The sequence below is a fragment of the Oncorhynchus nerka genome, linkage group LG28 (assembly GCF_034236695.1).
Source record: "Oncorhynchus nerka isolate Pitt River linkage group LG28, Oner_Uvic_2.0, whole genome shotgun sequence".
NCBI classification, from domain to species: Eukaryota; Metazoa; Chordata; class Actinopteri; order Salmoniformes; family Salmonidae; genus Oncorhynchus; species Oncorhynchus nerka.
Genome location: NC_088423.1, coordinates 78,037,665 through 78,056,196, shown reverse-complemented (window position 1 = coordinate 78,056,196; position 18,532 = coordinate 78,037,665). Strand labels below are relative to the sequence as shown.

Sequence of the window (18,532 nt, the reverse complement as noted above, 5' to 3'; positions counted from 1 at the left end):
TCTTTGGGATAAAAATGTAATCTATACGGGAGTAGGTGTTATGGACATTAGAGTAGTATGTATAGTCCATATATGAGCTATTAGTCTCTCTCCAGATATCTATCAGTCCCATCTCTTTAGTAAGAGAGTTCAACATCTTTGCAGATCTAGGATTTGTGGTGGGGACTTGAGATGATTTGTCTAGGGTTGGGTTCAAATCAAATCAAATCAAATTTTATTTGTCACATACACATGGTTAGCAGATGTTAATGCGAGTGTAGCGAAATGCTTGTAGTTAAGGGTACAAGGGTTAAGGGTACAATTAAAATCTCAGGCCACCACGCCAAAGGAAACACAATGCTCATTGAACAGGGTTATCATTTTTGACATGAAAGCAGAGTATCTGTGTTAGGGGCGTATATGTTTAAGATAGTAATTGGTTGACCATATAGTGACCCAGTTATCAAAATAAATCTCCCCTCCGGATCCGATATGTTTTTGTCAATTATGAATGGAACATTCTTATGGATAAGTATGCTTGTACCTCTACTGTTTGATTTGAAAGATGAGAAATACACCTGTCCCACTCAAGCTCTGTGGAGTTTGGCATGTTCAGCATCACAGAGGTGTGTCTCTTGTAATAGCGCGATGTCTGCTTTTTCCTTTTTTAGAGCACATAGTTTCTTTTTCCGTTTTATTGCATGACCTAGACCATGGCAGTTCCATGTCAATAGATTTAAGGTGCTAGTCATCGTCATCGAACAGTAATCAAACTTTAGTGCAAGTCATCTCTGGGTAAAGGTGGATAATAGTTACAGCTGCATTCACATAAAAGGAAAATAAATGGTATATATAAAATAATAATCTCTGAACACCCCAGTCGAGTTCCCAAACAACTCGACATATCCCGTTGGATCTATTACCCCCCCGCTCTGTCTCAATTCTGTGTTCCAAAAAAAATAAAATGGGAACAGTTAGCAACACACAACGTCTCCCTCTCCCCACCAAAGAAATGCCTCATCCTCTCCTCTCCGCCCCGCATTGAGTAACTGACAACGTAGACCCCGTCCAGACGGCATTAAAAGAGGGAGAAAATAAAATCAATAGCCCAGCCTACATATACCTTCCCGAATGGACATAGGGAACCACAAGTAATAATAGCAATGGAAAAACAGGGAAATAAAAGTAGGCTGAAACGTTAGTAGGCCTAGGTTAGGCTATAGAGCCTATCCCTCTCAGCTAAAGGAACATAAATATAGATTAGACGGCTATAATGACATTTAGCGGGGCGGGTGGGTCTTTGGATATCGGCTATATGTTGTCTTACCTCCTTAAGTAATAACAGTAATCGTATTTAGTCATTGGTCGATTTCACATTGACCAGGATTGTCTTTCAAAAAACATTTAGCCTCTCCGGGAGTTTTGAAGTGTCGCAGGGCTCCTTGGTGAAGAATCCTGAGCTCGTTTGGGTATTTGAATCCCCTAAAGATGCCTCGGTCAATGGAGTATTTCTTCACCTCGTCAAACTCTCTGCGCTTTCGGCGTATTCCAGCTGACAGGTCCCGGTGTAAAGTGAGTTTGGCGTTTCCCACTGTGATGGTGTTGTTTTTCGCCGCCTGTAGGACTAGTTCCTTGTCGGTGAATCTCAGGAAACGTATGGTGATTGGGCGCGGTGGTTGTCTGGCTGCTGGTGGTGGCCTCAGTGCTCGGTGAGCTCTCTCGAGTTCTATGGGCCTGTCGGTGGACAGGTAGAGCCACTCAGGAAGTTTGTCTTGCAGGTAGCGGATCAGTGGCATGTTTCCTTCTTCTTTTTCGCCCAGATTTAATATAATTTTTTTCCCCTTCGCCCCGTTTTCCAGGTCCTCTTTTTTCTCTTCCAGATGCTCTATTTCTAGCATATGCTATTGTTTCCATGGCGTCTGTCAATAAGTTTTCCATGGATAGGATTCGCCCCTCTGCCTCGTCCAGGCGCATCCATCTTGTTGTTGATGTCAGGCAAAGCGTTTTCCAGGATTGTCACATTGCCCCCTATCACACTGAGCTGAGAGTTAATGGAATCTAATTTAATGTTGAGTTCTGTATGTTGGGATCTCAACTCTGAAAGGACGTCTTCGACAGAGTGTGGGGTTGGCATTCGTTGGGCCTCGGGGGGGAGCGGGTCCTCTTTCTCCTGGCTAATGGTGCTAGATTTTTCTGAATCTAGCTGCTTCTTGGAGGCTTTTTCCGTCGCTAATGCTCGAGTCCGGGTAAAAATGTTATCTGTAATGTCGCCTTTTGTAGCTGCCATGACTTTATGACTAAAGCTAAAGGAGTTTAAACATGAAGTGGATGTAAGATTAGGAATTGGAAACAACTTGTGCGGAGCTCTTAGTTCATGCGGCCATCTCGTTCAAGGGTCACGTGATCCCCCCCATTTCACATTCTTAAAATAAGGTGGTGATCCTAACTGACCCAAAACAGGGAATTCTTACTAGGATTAAATATCAGGAATTGTGAAAAACTGAGTTTAAATGTATTTGGCTAAGGTGTATGTAAACTTCCAACTTCAACTGTAGGTGTAATCTGGAGCCAAGCGTGTTGATTTTTAATCCAAGGGTATCCTGCTATTGACATACTTGTTGAATTATGGAACAGAACATGACAGCAACAAGTAATTCATGAGCCATCTCTGCAGCACTCCACTAATCAGGCATTTATGGTAGAGTGGCCAGACGGAAGCCACTCCTCAATAAAAGGCACGTGACAGCCCGCTTGCTGTTTGCCAAAAGGCACCTAAAGGACTCAGACCATAAGAAACAAGATTCTCTGTTCTTATGAAACCAAGATTGAACTCTTTGGCCTGAATGCCAAGCATCACGTCCGGAGGAAACCTGGCACAATCCCTACGGTGAAGCATGGTGGTGGCAGCATCATGCTGTGGGGATGGTTTTCAGTGGCAGGGACTGGGAGTCTAGTCAGGATCGAGGAAAATATGAATGGAGCAAAGTACAGAGACAATCTGCTCCATAGCGCTCAGGACCTCAGACTGGGGCGAAGTTTCACCTTCCAACAGGACAACAACCCTAAACACACAGCCAAGACAACACAGGAGTGGCTTCGGGACAAGTCTCTGAATGTCCTTGAGTGGCCCAGCCAGAGCCCAGACTTGAACCTGATCGAACATCTCTGGAAAGACCTGAAAATTGCTGTGCAGCGACGCTCCCCATCCAACGTGACAGAGCTTGAAAGGATCTGCAGAGAAGAATGGGAGAAACTCCCCAAATACAGGTGTGCCAAGCTTGTAGCGTCATACCGAAGAAAACTCGAGGCAGTAATCGCTGCCAAAGAAACTTCAACAAAGTACTAAGTAAAGGGTCTGAATACTTATGTAAATGTGATATTTTTTGCTTTGTCATTATGGGGTATTGTGTGTAGATTGATAAGGGAAAAAAACTATTTAACCAATTTTAGAATAAGGCTGTAACGTAACAAAATGTTGAAAAGGTCAAGGGGTCTGAATACTTTCTGAATGCACTGTATGAGTGCATAAAAAAGGTAATTGTACAATAAATTGAATACCTGAATTCCCACCAGAATCCCTGAACTCCATTCATTAGTTGTCTGTGCCAGTAAAATGTTTTATGTGCTATAATTCAGTTAATATCTGATGGGACTTTCTTCAGTTAATATCTGATGGATTTTAAACATGATATTTTTTTAGTATCTTCATCTATTGTCCAACTGTTGCATTTATTAGAATTGTTTTTAAACCCTTTTAACAATTTTGATGACCGTTGCTACATACAGCCAGCTCTCAGGATCTACATGTGAATCCAAACCCTCTCCACAGCAATAATCCATACATCTGTTAACCATACAGAATGAACGGATGGGAGCATCAAGCATCAGACACAGTGGGGATTAGACACGTCCACACACATACAACACTCCCAACACACATACAACACTACACACTCAGAAACAGTACACGCCCAAACATACATAAAACAGAGGTGTTAAAATAGATCCAGAATTCCCAACAGTCAGTGGAATTATAATGAAACATTTTGAGATTAATCTGAAGACTGCAACTATATGATAAAACTTGGAACTCAGGACTGCAGCTATATGATAAACCTTGGAACTCAGGACTGCAGCTATATGATAAACCTTGGAACTCAGGACTGCAGCTATATGATAAACCTTGGAACTCAGGACTGCAACTATATGATAAAACTTGGAACTCAGGACTGCAGCTATATGATAAACCTTGGAACTCAGGACTGCAGCTATATGATAAAACTTGGAACTCAGGACTGCAGCTATATGATAAACCTTGGAACTCAGGACTGCAACTATATGATAAAACTTGGAACTCAGGACTGCAGCTATATGATAAACCTTGGAACTCAGGACTGCAGCTATATGATAAACCTTGGAACTCAGGACTGCAACTATATGATAAAACTTGGAACTCAGGACTGCAGCTATATGATAAACCTTGGAACTCAGGACTGCAACTATATGATAAAACTTGGAACTCAGGACTGCAGCTATATGATAAACCTTGGAACTCAGGACTGCAGCTATATGATAAACCTTGGAACTCAGGACTGCAACTATATGATAAACCTTGGAACTCAGGACTGCAGCTATATGATAAACCTTGGAACTCAGGACTGCAGCTATATGATAAACCTTGGAACTCAGGACTGCAGCTATATGATAAACCTTGGAACTCAGGACTGCAACTATATGATAAAACTTGGAACTCAGGACTGCAGCTATATGATAAACCTTGGAACTCAGGACTGCAGCTATATGATAAACCTTGGAACTCAGGACTGCAGCTATATGATAAACCTTGGAACTCAGGACTGCAACTATATGATCAAACTTGGAACTCAGGACTGCAGCTATATGATAAACCTTGCAACTCAGGACTGCAGCTATATGATTGGCCTGGCCTTGCGTATCAAATTAATGCAGAGTTGATGACAATTTGTACACTGAAGCCAAACACTAAACACACACTGTCACAAAGTACAGCTACAAAATCTTGTTTTTCATTTCAATGCTCATTACATTTTCAATGAATAAAGAGAGTACTACACCCTTCAAATAGACTGTAAAACAGCTAAAGCTATTCCATTTGAAATGTGTAAGAGCACAGTGAGTGGACACATCAACCCTGCACTATGAGTGATGGGTAATAGGCCTTAAATACATAATATTATAATGACTTGTGTTTCAGATCATATAATTGATATGGTTTGACTCAAACTGTTATAGTTTCATATCGAAAAAATACTCAAGCTGAGTTTCTAAACCAGCTTGATTCAATAGGTGTTACTCACCAAACCTAATATTTACAATGTGATCCTTGTAAAATCAAATAATGATGGATTTTCCTTTCATTTCAGTTCCTTTCCAAACATATACATAGCATGTAGTAGAGGAAACCTTAACCCTGTAAAGAAATGTTTTCAAAAGGCAGTTTGGAGCAGGAAAGGGTTTTACTATAGACTTACATTCTCTGTCACAAATTACATGGCCTGTTTGTTATAAACACTTATCAATAGAGGGCAGATCTCTGGAAATGACCTAACCCCACTGCCCACCCATCCACCCCACACACAGCCATTCACTCACACAGTTGTTTTAGGGACTCAGAAAAAGGCTAGATTTCAAACAGTCAAGAATATGCTATCAAGTGCAGCTCATCTATCATTTAACACTATCATAAAATCTTCAGGAGGCTAGAGAGTAGGGGAAGGAGAGAGAAAACACTGAAGACAGGGAGTGGGACATGAGAGAGAGAGGGAGAGGGAAGAGCAGGGAAAGAAGATGGAGAGAAAGGCAGAGGCAATGTATGATTGAGTGGGAGAGAGAGAGAGAGAGAGAGAGTGACAGAATGAGGGGAGTTGAAACAGAATAAAGTGAGATGGAGAGAGGAGAGAAATCAGAGGATATGGGAGAGAGTGGGGGAGGATGGGGGAGAGAATAGAGGAGATGATGGGGAGAGGGAAGGGGGAGAGAATAGAGGAGAGGATGGGGAGAGGAGAGGATAAGGGAATGGAGAAGAGGGTGGGGGAGAAGAGGTGGGCATCATGGATGTCTCCCCGCTAAGAACAGTGTAATGCTGCAGCCCTGTGAAGGATCTGTCCTCAGCCCTCAGTCCCGCTGTCGTTATATCTGTCACAGCACAACACACATAATGGCTGCCAACACCACTCCTATCTCCCTTCTCCCTTCTCCTCCCCTCTTCCCATCCTATATCCAACTCTTTCTTCCCCTCCTCATCTCCTCTATCCCCTCCTCCCTCCCTACTTCCTGCTTCCTCCCTCTCCTTCTCTCCTCCTTCCCCTTCTCTGCTCCCCCCCTGCCCTCCATCCTCTCCTCCTCCTTCCTGTCATAATCGACCCATGAGACCTGTTTCTGACTTCTTCATCTTCCCTCACCCATATGCTGGGCTGATATACTGCACCTCTACACAGGGATGCATCTACCAACTACCATGGGCTAAATATCACAGTATTTATCACAGTATTTATCTAATTGTGTCTATCTCTGTGTACTTCCTCATAAACACAATGGTCTCAGAGCCGCATAGTTATGTCACAATGGGACGCCGGACTATCGTGTCTCTCAGCATCTGTAGACTCTGAATTACGGTTACGAAACACTTGTTAAGAGGGAGACATATGGTATTTGCAAAGACAGACAACGAGTGTGAGGGTAAATAGAGAAATAGAAAGGGCGAGGACAAGAGAAATGGACAGTGAGGGTTGAGTAGTTTTACTGTGTGTGTGTCTGTGTATTTGACAGGGTATGATATGATTAATCTTTGAAGACCAGACTGAAAGTCCTCAATCTACACAGGGTGTGACAGACTGGTAAAATATCATAGATGTGCAGCAATACAAATGTGCGTAATACCAGTTAGTAATATTACATATTATTTACATGCTTTAAGCATGCTTATTCAATCTCCATCTCACTTCAGAACCGTTCTCAGCTGAATTCAGTCCTCTGCATGTTTTACCCACCTATGTGCTCTCCTCACTCCACAAATGCTCCTAGACAGAGAGAGAGCGAGAGAGAGAGAGAGAGAGAGAGAGAGAGAGAGAGAGAGAGAGAGAGAGAGAGAGAGAGAGAGAGAGAGAGAGAGAGAGAGAGAGAGAGAGAAAGGCCAAGATAGGGACAGAGAGATAACTAGAAAGAGACGGAGAAAGAAAAGCCAAGAGAGGGAGAGGGACAGACAGAGGAGAGGGACAACGATGGAGAGAGGGAGGGAGCAAAAGCAGGGGAGAGTATTTCCAGAGAAACGTATGGGCAGAATCACAGTTGCTCAGGCAGCAGCCAATAGCTCAGAGTGATGTGCACATTAGCATATGAATCATTAGCATGGGACCAGGAGCCGGCGACAAGCAGGCACACACACTGCTCAGAGCACAAAGCCATGTTTACATAACCTAATGGAGAATTCTGTTCATGATCATGGCCACACAACATCTCCCCATACCATTCCCCTTGCACACTACCAAGAGCCCACACACAAAGTTATGGAAACAGAAGGATACTCAAGAAAATAGAACACAACCGGAAAGCACTGCAACTTTTATCCAAGGAGTTTTTTATGGCAGAAAAAAGTAATTTGGAGTTATGCGGTAAACTAAAGCTGGCAAGAGACTGAAATTTTATTTAACTTTGCAAGGTAGTTAAGAACAAATTCTTATTTACAATGACTGCCTACCCTGGCCAAACCCAGACGACGCTGGGCCAATTGTGGGCCACCCAATCACAGCCGGATGTGATACAGCCTGGATTCGTACCAGGGACTGTAGTGACACCTCTTTTTATTTTATTTAACTAGGCAAGTCAGTTAAGAACAAATTCTTACTTAAAATGACAACCTAGGAACAGTGGGGTAACTGCCTTGTTCAGGGGCAGAACGACAGAGTTTTACCTTGTCAGCTCTGGGATTCAATCTAGCAACCTTTCAGTTACTAGTCCAACGCTCTAACCACAAGGCTACCTGCCACTGAGATGCAGTGCTTTAGAACGCTGCGCAACTCGGGAGCCCAAAATATGAACTCAAAAGTGTGATTCTGCCATTGACTAACTGCTAGACACAAAATTCAATGTGCTCATGTTCTATCCTCAGTGTCTGCATTTTAGTGTCCTTGAATGTGTGTATTACTGTTTTGCTTATGTTAATGTAGTGAATGTAGCCTACAGTTTATGCACACATATGTTGCAATACACTGAGACCAGATGTACGGGTGGGGGAGGTGAGAGAATGAAAGAATGAGAGGAGGGGAAATCATTCTTTACTTAATAGAATATGATATACTCAATGATATAGAATGGTCAAATGATTCAATCAAATAGACTATCTTTTCATTCTGAATGTCTGATCCATGAACCATCTTTCTGCTTTCCTCTAATTGCCAAACGGCAGGAACAGGCAGCAAATAGCTCATTATTAATTGTAGCTAATTACCTGGGTGTCCAACTGTACCATTTTAATGGCATGGGGTTCGGAGAAGGCCACGGACATAGTGCATTGTCATGGAGAGAGAGGGGGGGATATGGAGAGATATGGAGAGCGAAAGATGGAGAGAATTGATGAAACTTTTACAGTGCTTTTCATTACAGACATAATCTCAAAGCATGTCTTTGCATGTCTCCGTCTCTCACATGTCTCAGTCTCTCACAGTCTTCCTCTTGTGCAATATGTAACACCTACAGCCTAACACCTCTCTCTCTCTCACTATGCTGCAGTTCTATTATGAGGATGTGGGGCATGTCTGTGCAAATGTGTGTGTATACAGTTCTGGGGTTCAACCCTACCAGGTAGCTAACCTTCCCAGGCAGCTAACCATACCAGGCAGCTAACCATACCAGGCAGCTAACCCTACCAGGTAGCTAACCTTACCAGGCAGCTAAACCTACCAGGCAGCTAACCCTACCAGGCAGCTAACCTTACCAGGCGGTTAACCTTACCAGGCAGCTAACCCTAACAGGCTGCTAACCTTACCAGGCAGCTAAACCTACCAGGCAGCTAAACCTACCAGGCAGCTAACCCTACCAGGCAGCTAACCTTACCCGGCAGCTAACCCTACCCGGCAGCTAACCCTACCAGGCAGCTAACCTTACCAGGCAGCTAACACTACCAGGCAGCTAACCTTACCAGGCAGCTAACCTTACCAGGCAGATAACCCTACCAGGTAGCTAACCCTACCAGGCAGCTAACCTTACCAGGCAGATAACCCTACCAGGTAGCTAACCCTACCAGGCAGCTAACCTTACCAGGCATCTAACCTTACCAGGCAGCTAACCTTACCAGGCAGCTAACCCTAGCAGGCAGGTAACCTTACCAGGCAGCTAACCTTACCAGGCAGCTAACCCTACCAGGCAGCTAACCCTACCAGGCAGCTAACCTTACCAGGCAGCTAACCCTACCAGGCAGCTAACCCTACCAGGAAGCTAACTCAGAATAAATCCCTACTAGCTCTGGGGAATATTATGAGTCAGTGCTGGGGTGTGTAATTTGACCTGAACATGTGTATATTGACCTCTCGGCCAGGTCATCATTGCCGATGATAACTGACCAACATAGTTGATTAAAAGTTGTACAAATAAATAAGAGTCATGGAAGAGTGGATGGAAGCCTGCTGTACTGTTTTGTTCTGGGAAGGACAATGTGTCCTAAAACCAAATAATAGGATATAATGTCATAGGTAAATGTTAGTGGTCCACTCACCAGTTTGCGTTGACACCAGGTGCAGACTCCACACAGAGCTACGAGCCACACGACACACACCGTCAGCCCCAGAGATACCAGAAACACACTGATAGATAGAGACCCTGCAGAGAGACAGAGGGGGGGGAGAGATGTTGTGAGGTCTGGGGTCCGCTCACCAACCAAGACTTCACAAAATGGGACAAACACCAAATTGAGACTCTGCAAAAATATCCTCTGTGTACAACGTAGAACACCAAATAATGCATGCAGAGCAGAATTAGGCCGATACCCACTAATTATCAAAATCCAGAAAAGAGCTGTTAAATTCTACAACCACCTAAAAGGAAGCGATTCCCAAACCTTTCATAACAAAGTCAAATCAAATTGATTTATATAGCCCTTCGTACATCAGCTGATATCTCAAAGTGCTGTACAGAAACCCAGCCTAAAACCCCAAACAGCAAGCACCTACAGAGAGATGAACCTGGAGAAGAGTCCCCTAAGCAAGCTGGTCCTGGGACTCTGTTCACGAACACAAACACACCCCACAGAGCCCCAGGACAGCAGCAAAATTAGACCCAACCAAATCATGAGAAAACAAAAAGATAATTACTTGACACATTGGGAAAGAATTAACAAAAAAAACAGAGCAAACTAGAATGCTATTTGGCCCTAAACAGAGAGTACACAGTGGCAGAATACCTGACCACTGTGACTGACCCAAACTTAAGGAAAGCTTTGACTATGTACAGACTTAGTGAGCATAGCCTTGCTATTGAGAAAGGCCGCCGTAGACAGACCTGGCTCTCAAGAGAAGACAGGCTATGTGCACACTGCCCACAAAATGAGGTGGAAACTGAGCTGCACTTCCTAACCTCCTGTCCAACGTATACATATTTCCCTCAGGGTAGCCTAGTGGTTAGAGTGTTGGACTAGTAACCGGAAGGTTGCAAGTTCAAACCCCTGAGCTGACAAGGTACAAATCTGTCGTTCTGTCCCTGAACAGGCAGTTAACCCACTGTTCCTAGGCCGTCATTGAAAATAAGAATTTGTTCTTAACTGACTTGCCTGGTTAAATAAAGGTTAAATAAAAAAATAAAAAAGATTACACAGATCCACAAAAAATTCGAAAACAAATCCAATTTTGATAAACTCCCATATCTACTAGGTGAAATTCCACAGTGTGCCATCACAGCAGCAAGATTTGTGACCTGTTGCCACAAGAAGGGCAACCAGTGAAGAACAAACACCATTGTAAATACAACCCATATTTATGCTTATTTATTTTCCCTTGTGTACTTTAACTATTTGTACATTGTTACAACACTATATATATATATATATATATATATATATATATATATATATATATATATATTGTTTTGAAACTTCTGTATGTGTAATGTTTACTGTTAATTTTGATTGTTTATTTCACTTTTGTATATTATCTTCCTCACTTGCTTTGGCAATGTTAACACATGTTTCCCATGCCAATAAAGCCCCTTGAATTGAATTGAATTGAATTGAGAGAGAGAGAGAGATATGGGGAGAGAGAGGGGGACAGAGGGGGGAGGGGAGAGAGAGGAAGAGAGATAGCGAGGGAGAGGAAGAGAGATAGAGGTCACTGTTAAATGCAAGTCAATCATGAGAAGGGAAGGAGAAGGAGAGAAAGGGCAAGCCCAAGAGCAAATGTTGTTGAAAGAATATCTATACATATCCCTTTGGCAATATGTTGGTAAAATCTAATAAACAAATACAGGAAAAATACACAAATGAGGCATAGGAGAAGTAAGTGTGGGAGGAGAGGGAAGTGTGAGCCTGTAATGTGCTTTTTTAATATGCTCTCTCCCACTCAATCATCACTAACCTGCAGACAGAGCAATCTATCAAGAGAAAAAGGGAAAGAGACAGGGAAAGAGGGCAAGTGTACCGGCATAAATATCATGTCTACTTTCCCCATCTGTGTCAGTATCTACAGCTGGTGAATGAATACAGAGTTGCTGAAACGAAGGAAAAGAAAAACAATGGTCATTAAGAGGGTTCAATTACAAGTCTTGTAATCTGCAGCTTCCTTCCTCTTTGGTGTCTCATTGTACATGATCAGTACTGCAGCTTTTCCTCTTGTCTTTTGTTCATCTTTCAAGAAGTCAAGACCAAACTTGAGAGATGAAACCTCTTTCATGCACACATTTCTGGTAAAAAAAAATAACTACATCACTGCATCTTGAATGCTATTCATCTAGCCCACCTCCTCTGCCAAGACAATTCAAAAGGCAAAGACGTGTTGGCAAACAACATTGTGCATAAACAATGGACTTCTATTCCACCTCATCCTCCTATTCTTTCTGTTACATTCTCCCTTTCTCTGTCCCTCTGCCTACACAATTCCTCTGCTTTCTCATCCCTTCCTCTCTCCATCCCTCTCTCCACCCCTCTCTCCATCTCTCTCTCTATCCCTCCCTATAAAACTCCAGGTCTTGTAAGTTGTTCATGGCAGAGAACAGAAGGAGTAGCTTGGTAAAAACATCCACATATCACTCTTCCCTCACACTTTCTTTCATTTCCTGTCATCCTTCCTCTATTTCCACATGAGGCCCCCTACCTTTCTCCATTCTTTCTTGCTCTCCTTTTGCTCAGTATGTTGTTCAATTTATTTTCCTACTATCTATTGTGAGAAAAATAATACAGTGAGTAGCCTTTGTAGAACACATCCATCAAAGGAAGCAATCAGTTGACATTATGTTTTCAACAGAACCTGAGCAATGACAATGATACTGTAACTATCCATTACTGGTCATCTCACTCAGACAGCAATTCAACATGTCATAATGCTTCTGATAAGTGGCCATAATGGCAGGTGTTTCATGGAGCTCTCATCTTTTCAGTATTTTTTTAAAGGGATGAAATGGATGACCCTGAGGCCTACCATATACAGTATGCTGCTGTAATGTTAAAAAAAAGTAGATATGTGTATAGATGCCATTTTTAATTGCAGAGAGTTTTTTTCCTCTTCTCTTACCTTCGTCATTGCTGTGGATTAGACTACAGTGTATTCGTTTCAGTGAAATGGTCAAAAACAGTTCCTAGCCTATTTAGTCCACTGTTGAGCTACATAATGGCTGAAGATCATTGTTTGGTTTAAGGTAGGCTAACTTATGAACAAAGACCAATGTTGCGCCGAACAGCCAATGGAGGTTAAACAAACAGCTGTGATTCAGCACAATGGACAGCGGCAGAATCGGAATTCACCCGAACAGTGTGGACCATTTTTTATAGTTGTAGTGGAGCTACCCATTCCATTACGACAATCCCTGAAGATAAATGGGGAATAGCCTATAGGCTTATACCAGGAAGAAATAGAGACACAGCATTCTCTCGCATAACCAATAATAACCAAAAACTAGAAAGATAACACACTAACATGATTTAACAATAAGTGTTTAATGACCTGGCCTGGCCTGGCACAAAGGAGCTGTTAAGTACAGCATACATAATAACCAGGAGGAGAAATAAGCCGAGGTAGCTAGCTTCCTGACTGTAAGGTTGCTGTAAGGTTGCTACACAGCGCAATTACTACTGTGAGCTGGCCCACCCTAATATTGAAACTCATCTTGATCTCCCAGAGGCACATCCATTAGATGCTTCTGATAGGGCAGAGAATTGCATCCTGGTCATTAGCTCGGTGAGTTCCTGTAATGATTCAACAGCAGCTTTAATATGTCTACCAGTCCAGCCATGCTGCTGTAAAAGAGCCTGGGATAGAGATACAGTGCCTTGCAAAAGTATTCATCCCCCTTCGCGTTTTTACTATTTTGTTGCATTACAACATGTCATTTAAATGGATTTTTATTTGGATTTCATGTTATGGACATAAAAATAGAAAATAGTCCAGCACTAAGCAAGCGGCACCATGAAGACTATAAGGAGCTCTCCAAACAGGTCAGGGACAAAGTTGTGGAGAAGTACAGATCAGGGTTGGGTTATAAAAAAATATCAGAAACTTTGAACATCCCATGGAGCATGGAAAGAAATGGAAAGAAAATGGCACCACAACAAACCTGCCAAGCCTCCCACCAAAACTCACGGACCAGGCAAGGAGGGCATTAATCAGAGAGGCAAGAAAGAGACAAAAGATAACCCTCAAGGAGCTGCAAAGCTCCACAGCGGAGATTGGAGTATCTGTCCATAGGACCACTTTAAGCCGTACACTCCACAGAGCTGGGCTTTACAGAAGAGTAGAAAAAAGCCTTTGCTTAAAGAAAAAAATAAGCTAACACGTTTGGTGTTCACCAAAAGACATGTGGGAGACTCCCCAAACTTATGGAAGAAGGTACTTTGGTCAGATGAGACTAAAATGTTGCTTTTTGCCATCAAGGAAAACGCTATGTCTGGGGCAAACCCAACACCTCTCATTACCCCGAGAACAGCATCCCCACAGTGAAGCATGGTGGTGGTAGCATCATGCTGTGGGGATGTTTTTCCACCAGCAGAGACTGTGAAACTGGTCGGGGGGGGGTGAATAGTTATGCATGCTCAAGTTTTCTGTTTACTTGTCTTACTTCTTGTTTCACAATAACAAATATTTTGCATCCTAAAAGTGGTAGGCATGTTGTGTAAATCAAACGATACAAACCCCCAAAACGGAAAAATGCCAAGGGGTGAATACTTTCACAAGACACTGTAGATGGATACAGCTGTGCTGCATTTAGCTGAGGAAAAAGGGTGGAAAATAGCAGCGAGCCTAACAGAAGGTGGTGGTAGTGTAAACCAGGGGTTGAATCAGACTGCTGTATTACAGCTGTGGTGTATATGGTCGTTGGGCAGGGATGGGTGCATCAGGTAGGGATGCTTTCAAAAGGATTGCGACAGCTTCCCTAATACTTTTACGGTCCAAATAATTCACATGGAGACTATGAATCACTAAAAGCTCATGAGTTCTGCCCCAGTAAGGCAATTTATTACAGTGTATAACACAAAGACAGCTCTGGCAAAAACAATATGGTCACATGGATGGCCCTTCTCACTGACTCTCTCCCCAGGAGTGGCCCCATGCAGTGCTGTGCTGGGTGTCACACAGAGAGCCTCCTGTGGCAAATTCCAGACCAGACATTCACAGCACTGCAGCTATCACACACACACACACACACACACACACACACACACACACACACACACACACACACACACACACACACACACACACACACACACACACACACACAGCATAAGCTCCTATTGTCTCATTTCATCACTGCCCTCTTGAAAGTTCATTTTTATTGTACACATACTGCATGAGCTTTGGCGTTTCCATAAAACTACAAACAGAAAAATAAAGCGAGTGTCTTTTCAGTCTATTCCTCTCAGTTGTTATATTTCTCTCTCATCTTCCCACTCTGAGCCCCTGTCGGTCCACCACTATTTTCCCTCATCAAGTAATTACATGATTTTCTACTGAAACGATTAAAACTACTCATCAGAAAGAATAGCCTCCATAACAATCCCTCCAACCCTCTCTGGTTTTTAAACCCACATTAACCCCACATGCAGCCATCCTCTCCACTGGTTTACTAGTATCTAAGGATTGTACGGATAGATAAAAAGATGACCAAATTACACTGCAATTGGTGTCTGTTTTGTGACGGGTAGTGTACCAAATGCATGCATATTCAACATCTCTACCTGAAAGTCCCAGGTATGCCTGCATCTACACCTGGCTACTCTCATCCTTCTCACTCTGAACTAAAGGTTGCTGCTGTCTGTCTTCCCCAGGCACCTCGCTCTCCACCTCGCCAGACAGATGTAGAGGATCCATCATAATGAGGTCACTGACCCACTTCTAAAACACACACACATAACGGCATCATCATTTCATCAGCATAATCACTAAGTCATCTGCTGTAACTACGAGTGATGGGGGGAAAACACTTTTGGGGCTACTGTAGGTAGAGTTAGCGTTAGTTAGCGTTAGCTAGCGTTAGGATGGCTGTACCTGCGCCAAAACACTGGTATTTTTCATCTTATATCTTATAGTTGGTTCTCCATCTTTGTTTTAAATAGTGAGCCAACATTTTTTCAACTCTTTTATTTCCCTGACTGATCAAAAGCAACTGCTCTCTCTTGTCTCTCTGCAGCAGACATATAGTGAGCAATATGTTTGGAACATCAAATCGCAATAAAATCATGAGTGAAATGTCAGATTAATAGTAGAGAGAATGATTTATTTCAGCTTTTATTGCGTTCATCACATTCCCAGTTGGTCAGAAGTTTACATACACTTAATTATTATTTGGTAGCATTGCCTTTAAATTGTTTAACGTTTTGGGTAGCCTTCCACAAGCTTCCCACAATAAGTTGGGTGAATATCGGCCCATTCCTCCTGACAGAGCTGGTGTAACTGAGTCAGGTTTGTAGGCCTCCTTGCTCGCACACGCGGACAAGGACTTTATGATGGCCACTCCAATACCTTGACCTTGTTGTCCTTAAGCAATTTTGACACAACTTTGGAAGTATACTTGGGGTCATTGTCCATTTGGAAGACCCATTTGCGACCAAGCTTCAACTTCCTGACTGATGTCTTGAGATATTGCTTCAATATATCAACATAATTTTCTTCCTCATGATGCCATCTATTTTGTGAAGTGCACCAGTCCCTCTTTGCAGCAAAGCACCCCAACAACATGATGCTGCCACCCCCGTGCTTCAACGTTTGGGATGGTGTTCTTCGGCTTGCAAGCCTCCCCCTTTTTCCTCCAAACATAACGATGGTGATTTTGGCCAAACGGTTCTATTTTTGTTTCATCAGACCAGAGGACATTTCTCCAAAAAGTATGATCTTTGTTCCCATGTGCAGTTGCAAACCGTAGTCTGTCTTTTTTATGGCGGTTTTTGAGCAGTGGCTTCTTCCTTGCTGAGCGGCCTTTCAGGTTATTTCGATATAGGACTGGTTTTACTGTGGATATAGATACTTTGTACCTGTTTCCTCCAGCATCTTCACAAGGTCATTTGCTGTTGTCCTGGGATTGATTTGCACTTTTTGCACCAAAGTACGTTCATCTCTAGGAGACAGAACGCATCTCCTACCTGATCGGTATGACGGCTCCGTGGTCCCATGGTGTTTATACTTGCATACTATTGTTGTACAGATGAATGTGGTACCTTCAGGCATTTGGAAATAGCTCCCAATGATGAACTAGACTTGTGGAAGCCTACACTCTTTTTTGTTGGGGTGTTTTTTTCTTGGCTGATTTCTTTTGATTTTCCCATGATGTCAATCAAAGAGGCACTGAGTTTGAAGGTAGGCCTTAAAATACATCCACAGGTACACCTCCAATTGACTCAAATTATGTCAATTAGCCTATCAGAAGCTTCTAAAGCCATTACTTAATTCCTGGAATGTTCAAAGCTATTTAATGGCACAGTCAACTTACTGTGTGTAAACTTCTAACCCACTGGAATTGTGATACAGTGAATTATAAGTGAAATAATCTGTCTGTAAACAATTGTTGGAAAAATTACTTGTGTCATTGTAACGGTTTTCTTTAGGTGAAGTAGAGGCAGACCAAAATGCAGCGTGGTTTCTTTGATTCATGTTTAATAACAAAAAGATAAACACGAACACTACAAAACAATTAACGTGGAAAACCAAAAACAGCCCTATCTGGTGCAAAACACAGAGACAGGAACAATCACCCACAAACACACAGTGAAACCCAGGCTACCTAAATATGGTTCCCAATCAGAGACAATGACTAACACCTGCCTCTGATTGAGAACCATATCAGGCCAGACATAGAAATAGACAAACAAGACATCCAACATAGAATGCCCACTCAGATCACACCCTGACCAACCAAAACATAGAAACATACAAAGCAAACTATGGTCAGGGTGTGACAGTCATGTACAAAGTAGATGTTCTAACTGACTTGCCAAAACAATAATTTGTTAACAGGAAATGTGTGGAGTGGTTGAAAATGAGTTTTAATGACTCCAACCTAAGTGTATGTAAACTTCCGACTTCAACTGTACATACAGTATATGCTGTAGAATCGTGAGAATCGCAGTACATATTGTATTGTGAGGTGCCTGGCATTTCCCAGGCCTAGTAACTACCGACATATTTTATCCTCCATGTCAATTGTGAGGGCATCGATTGGGATTAAATAAATATTTACAAATGACTTAGTGTGATTCACTTGATGACCTGTTTCAGTGCACTGCCGTGAGGACCCGGAGTTATTTACAGCTGCTTTAAGTGAGAATCCTGCACGCTGTCAGAAGAGCCCCCTCCCTTCTTCCCTCTCTACCTCCCTCCCTTCTTCCCTCTCTCTCTCTCCTCTCCTTCACCTGCTGTGCTAATCTGCTTGTGTTCTGCTCACTCAGCCACTGGTGTTTGTGCCCAAGCTGACACAGAATCAGGGCTATTAGTCACAGGGGACCAGCAGAGGAGCATGTCTGTCTGGTCCAGGGGAAGGGGGTGGGCGATCGGGGAAGGCAGAGCAGAGTGAAGCCCCACCTGGAGAGCTGAACCCTTGACCCTGCCACCCGCCACTAGGACCAACCATCAGCGGAGAAAAAGAGCCGACACCTTGGCTGTTCTCATTATACAGGACCAGCACCTGGGAGCCATTCCTGTAACAGTATATTGCCACTAGATCTCATGTTAGGCGGGTTACAGGGTGAGCCAGCATCACTGTAACTATTCTGCTTTCTGCACAGTCACCCCATTCCAATGAGTTCATCTGGGCTACAATACCCGGACCCCTTCATCTGCCGGTATGGGGCACGGAACCCCGTCGATGCTTCACGACTGGACTACCGACG

The 18,532-nt window shown here is 43.0% G+C and overlaps 1 protein-coding gene across 1 annotated transcript in view; it reads right to left on the bottom strand.

Annotated features, from left to right (window-relative positions):
- The window catches only part of LOC115112767 (synaptotagmin-7-like), a 126,448-nt gene extending 113,711 nt beyond the window's left edge, over nucleotides 1–12,737 (bottom strand). The window contains exons 1-3 of the mRNA XM_065012572.1: nucleotides 12,729–12,737; nucleotides 11,577–11,592; nucleotides 9,728–9,831 (exon numbers count right to left, since the gene is read on the bottom strand). Of these exons, the coding sequence (XP_064868644.1) occupies nucleotides 9,728–9,831; nucleotides 11,577–11,592; nucleotides 12,729–12,737 (129 nt within the window). The remainder of the gene's footprint in view (nucleotides 1–9,727; nucleotides 9,832–11,576; nucleotides 11,593–12,728) is intronic.
- Nucleotides 12,738–18,532: the final 5,795 nt, after the last annotated feature.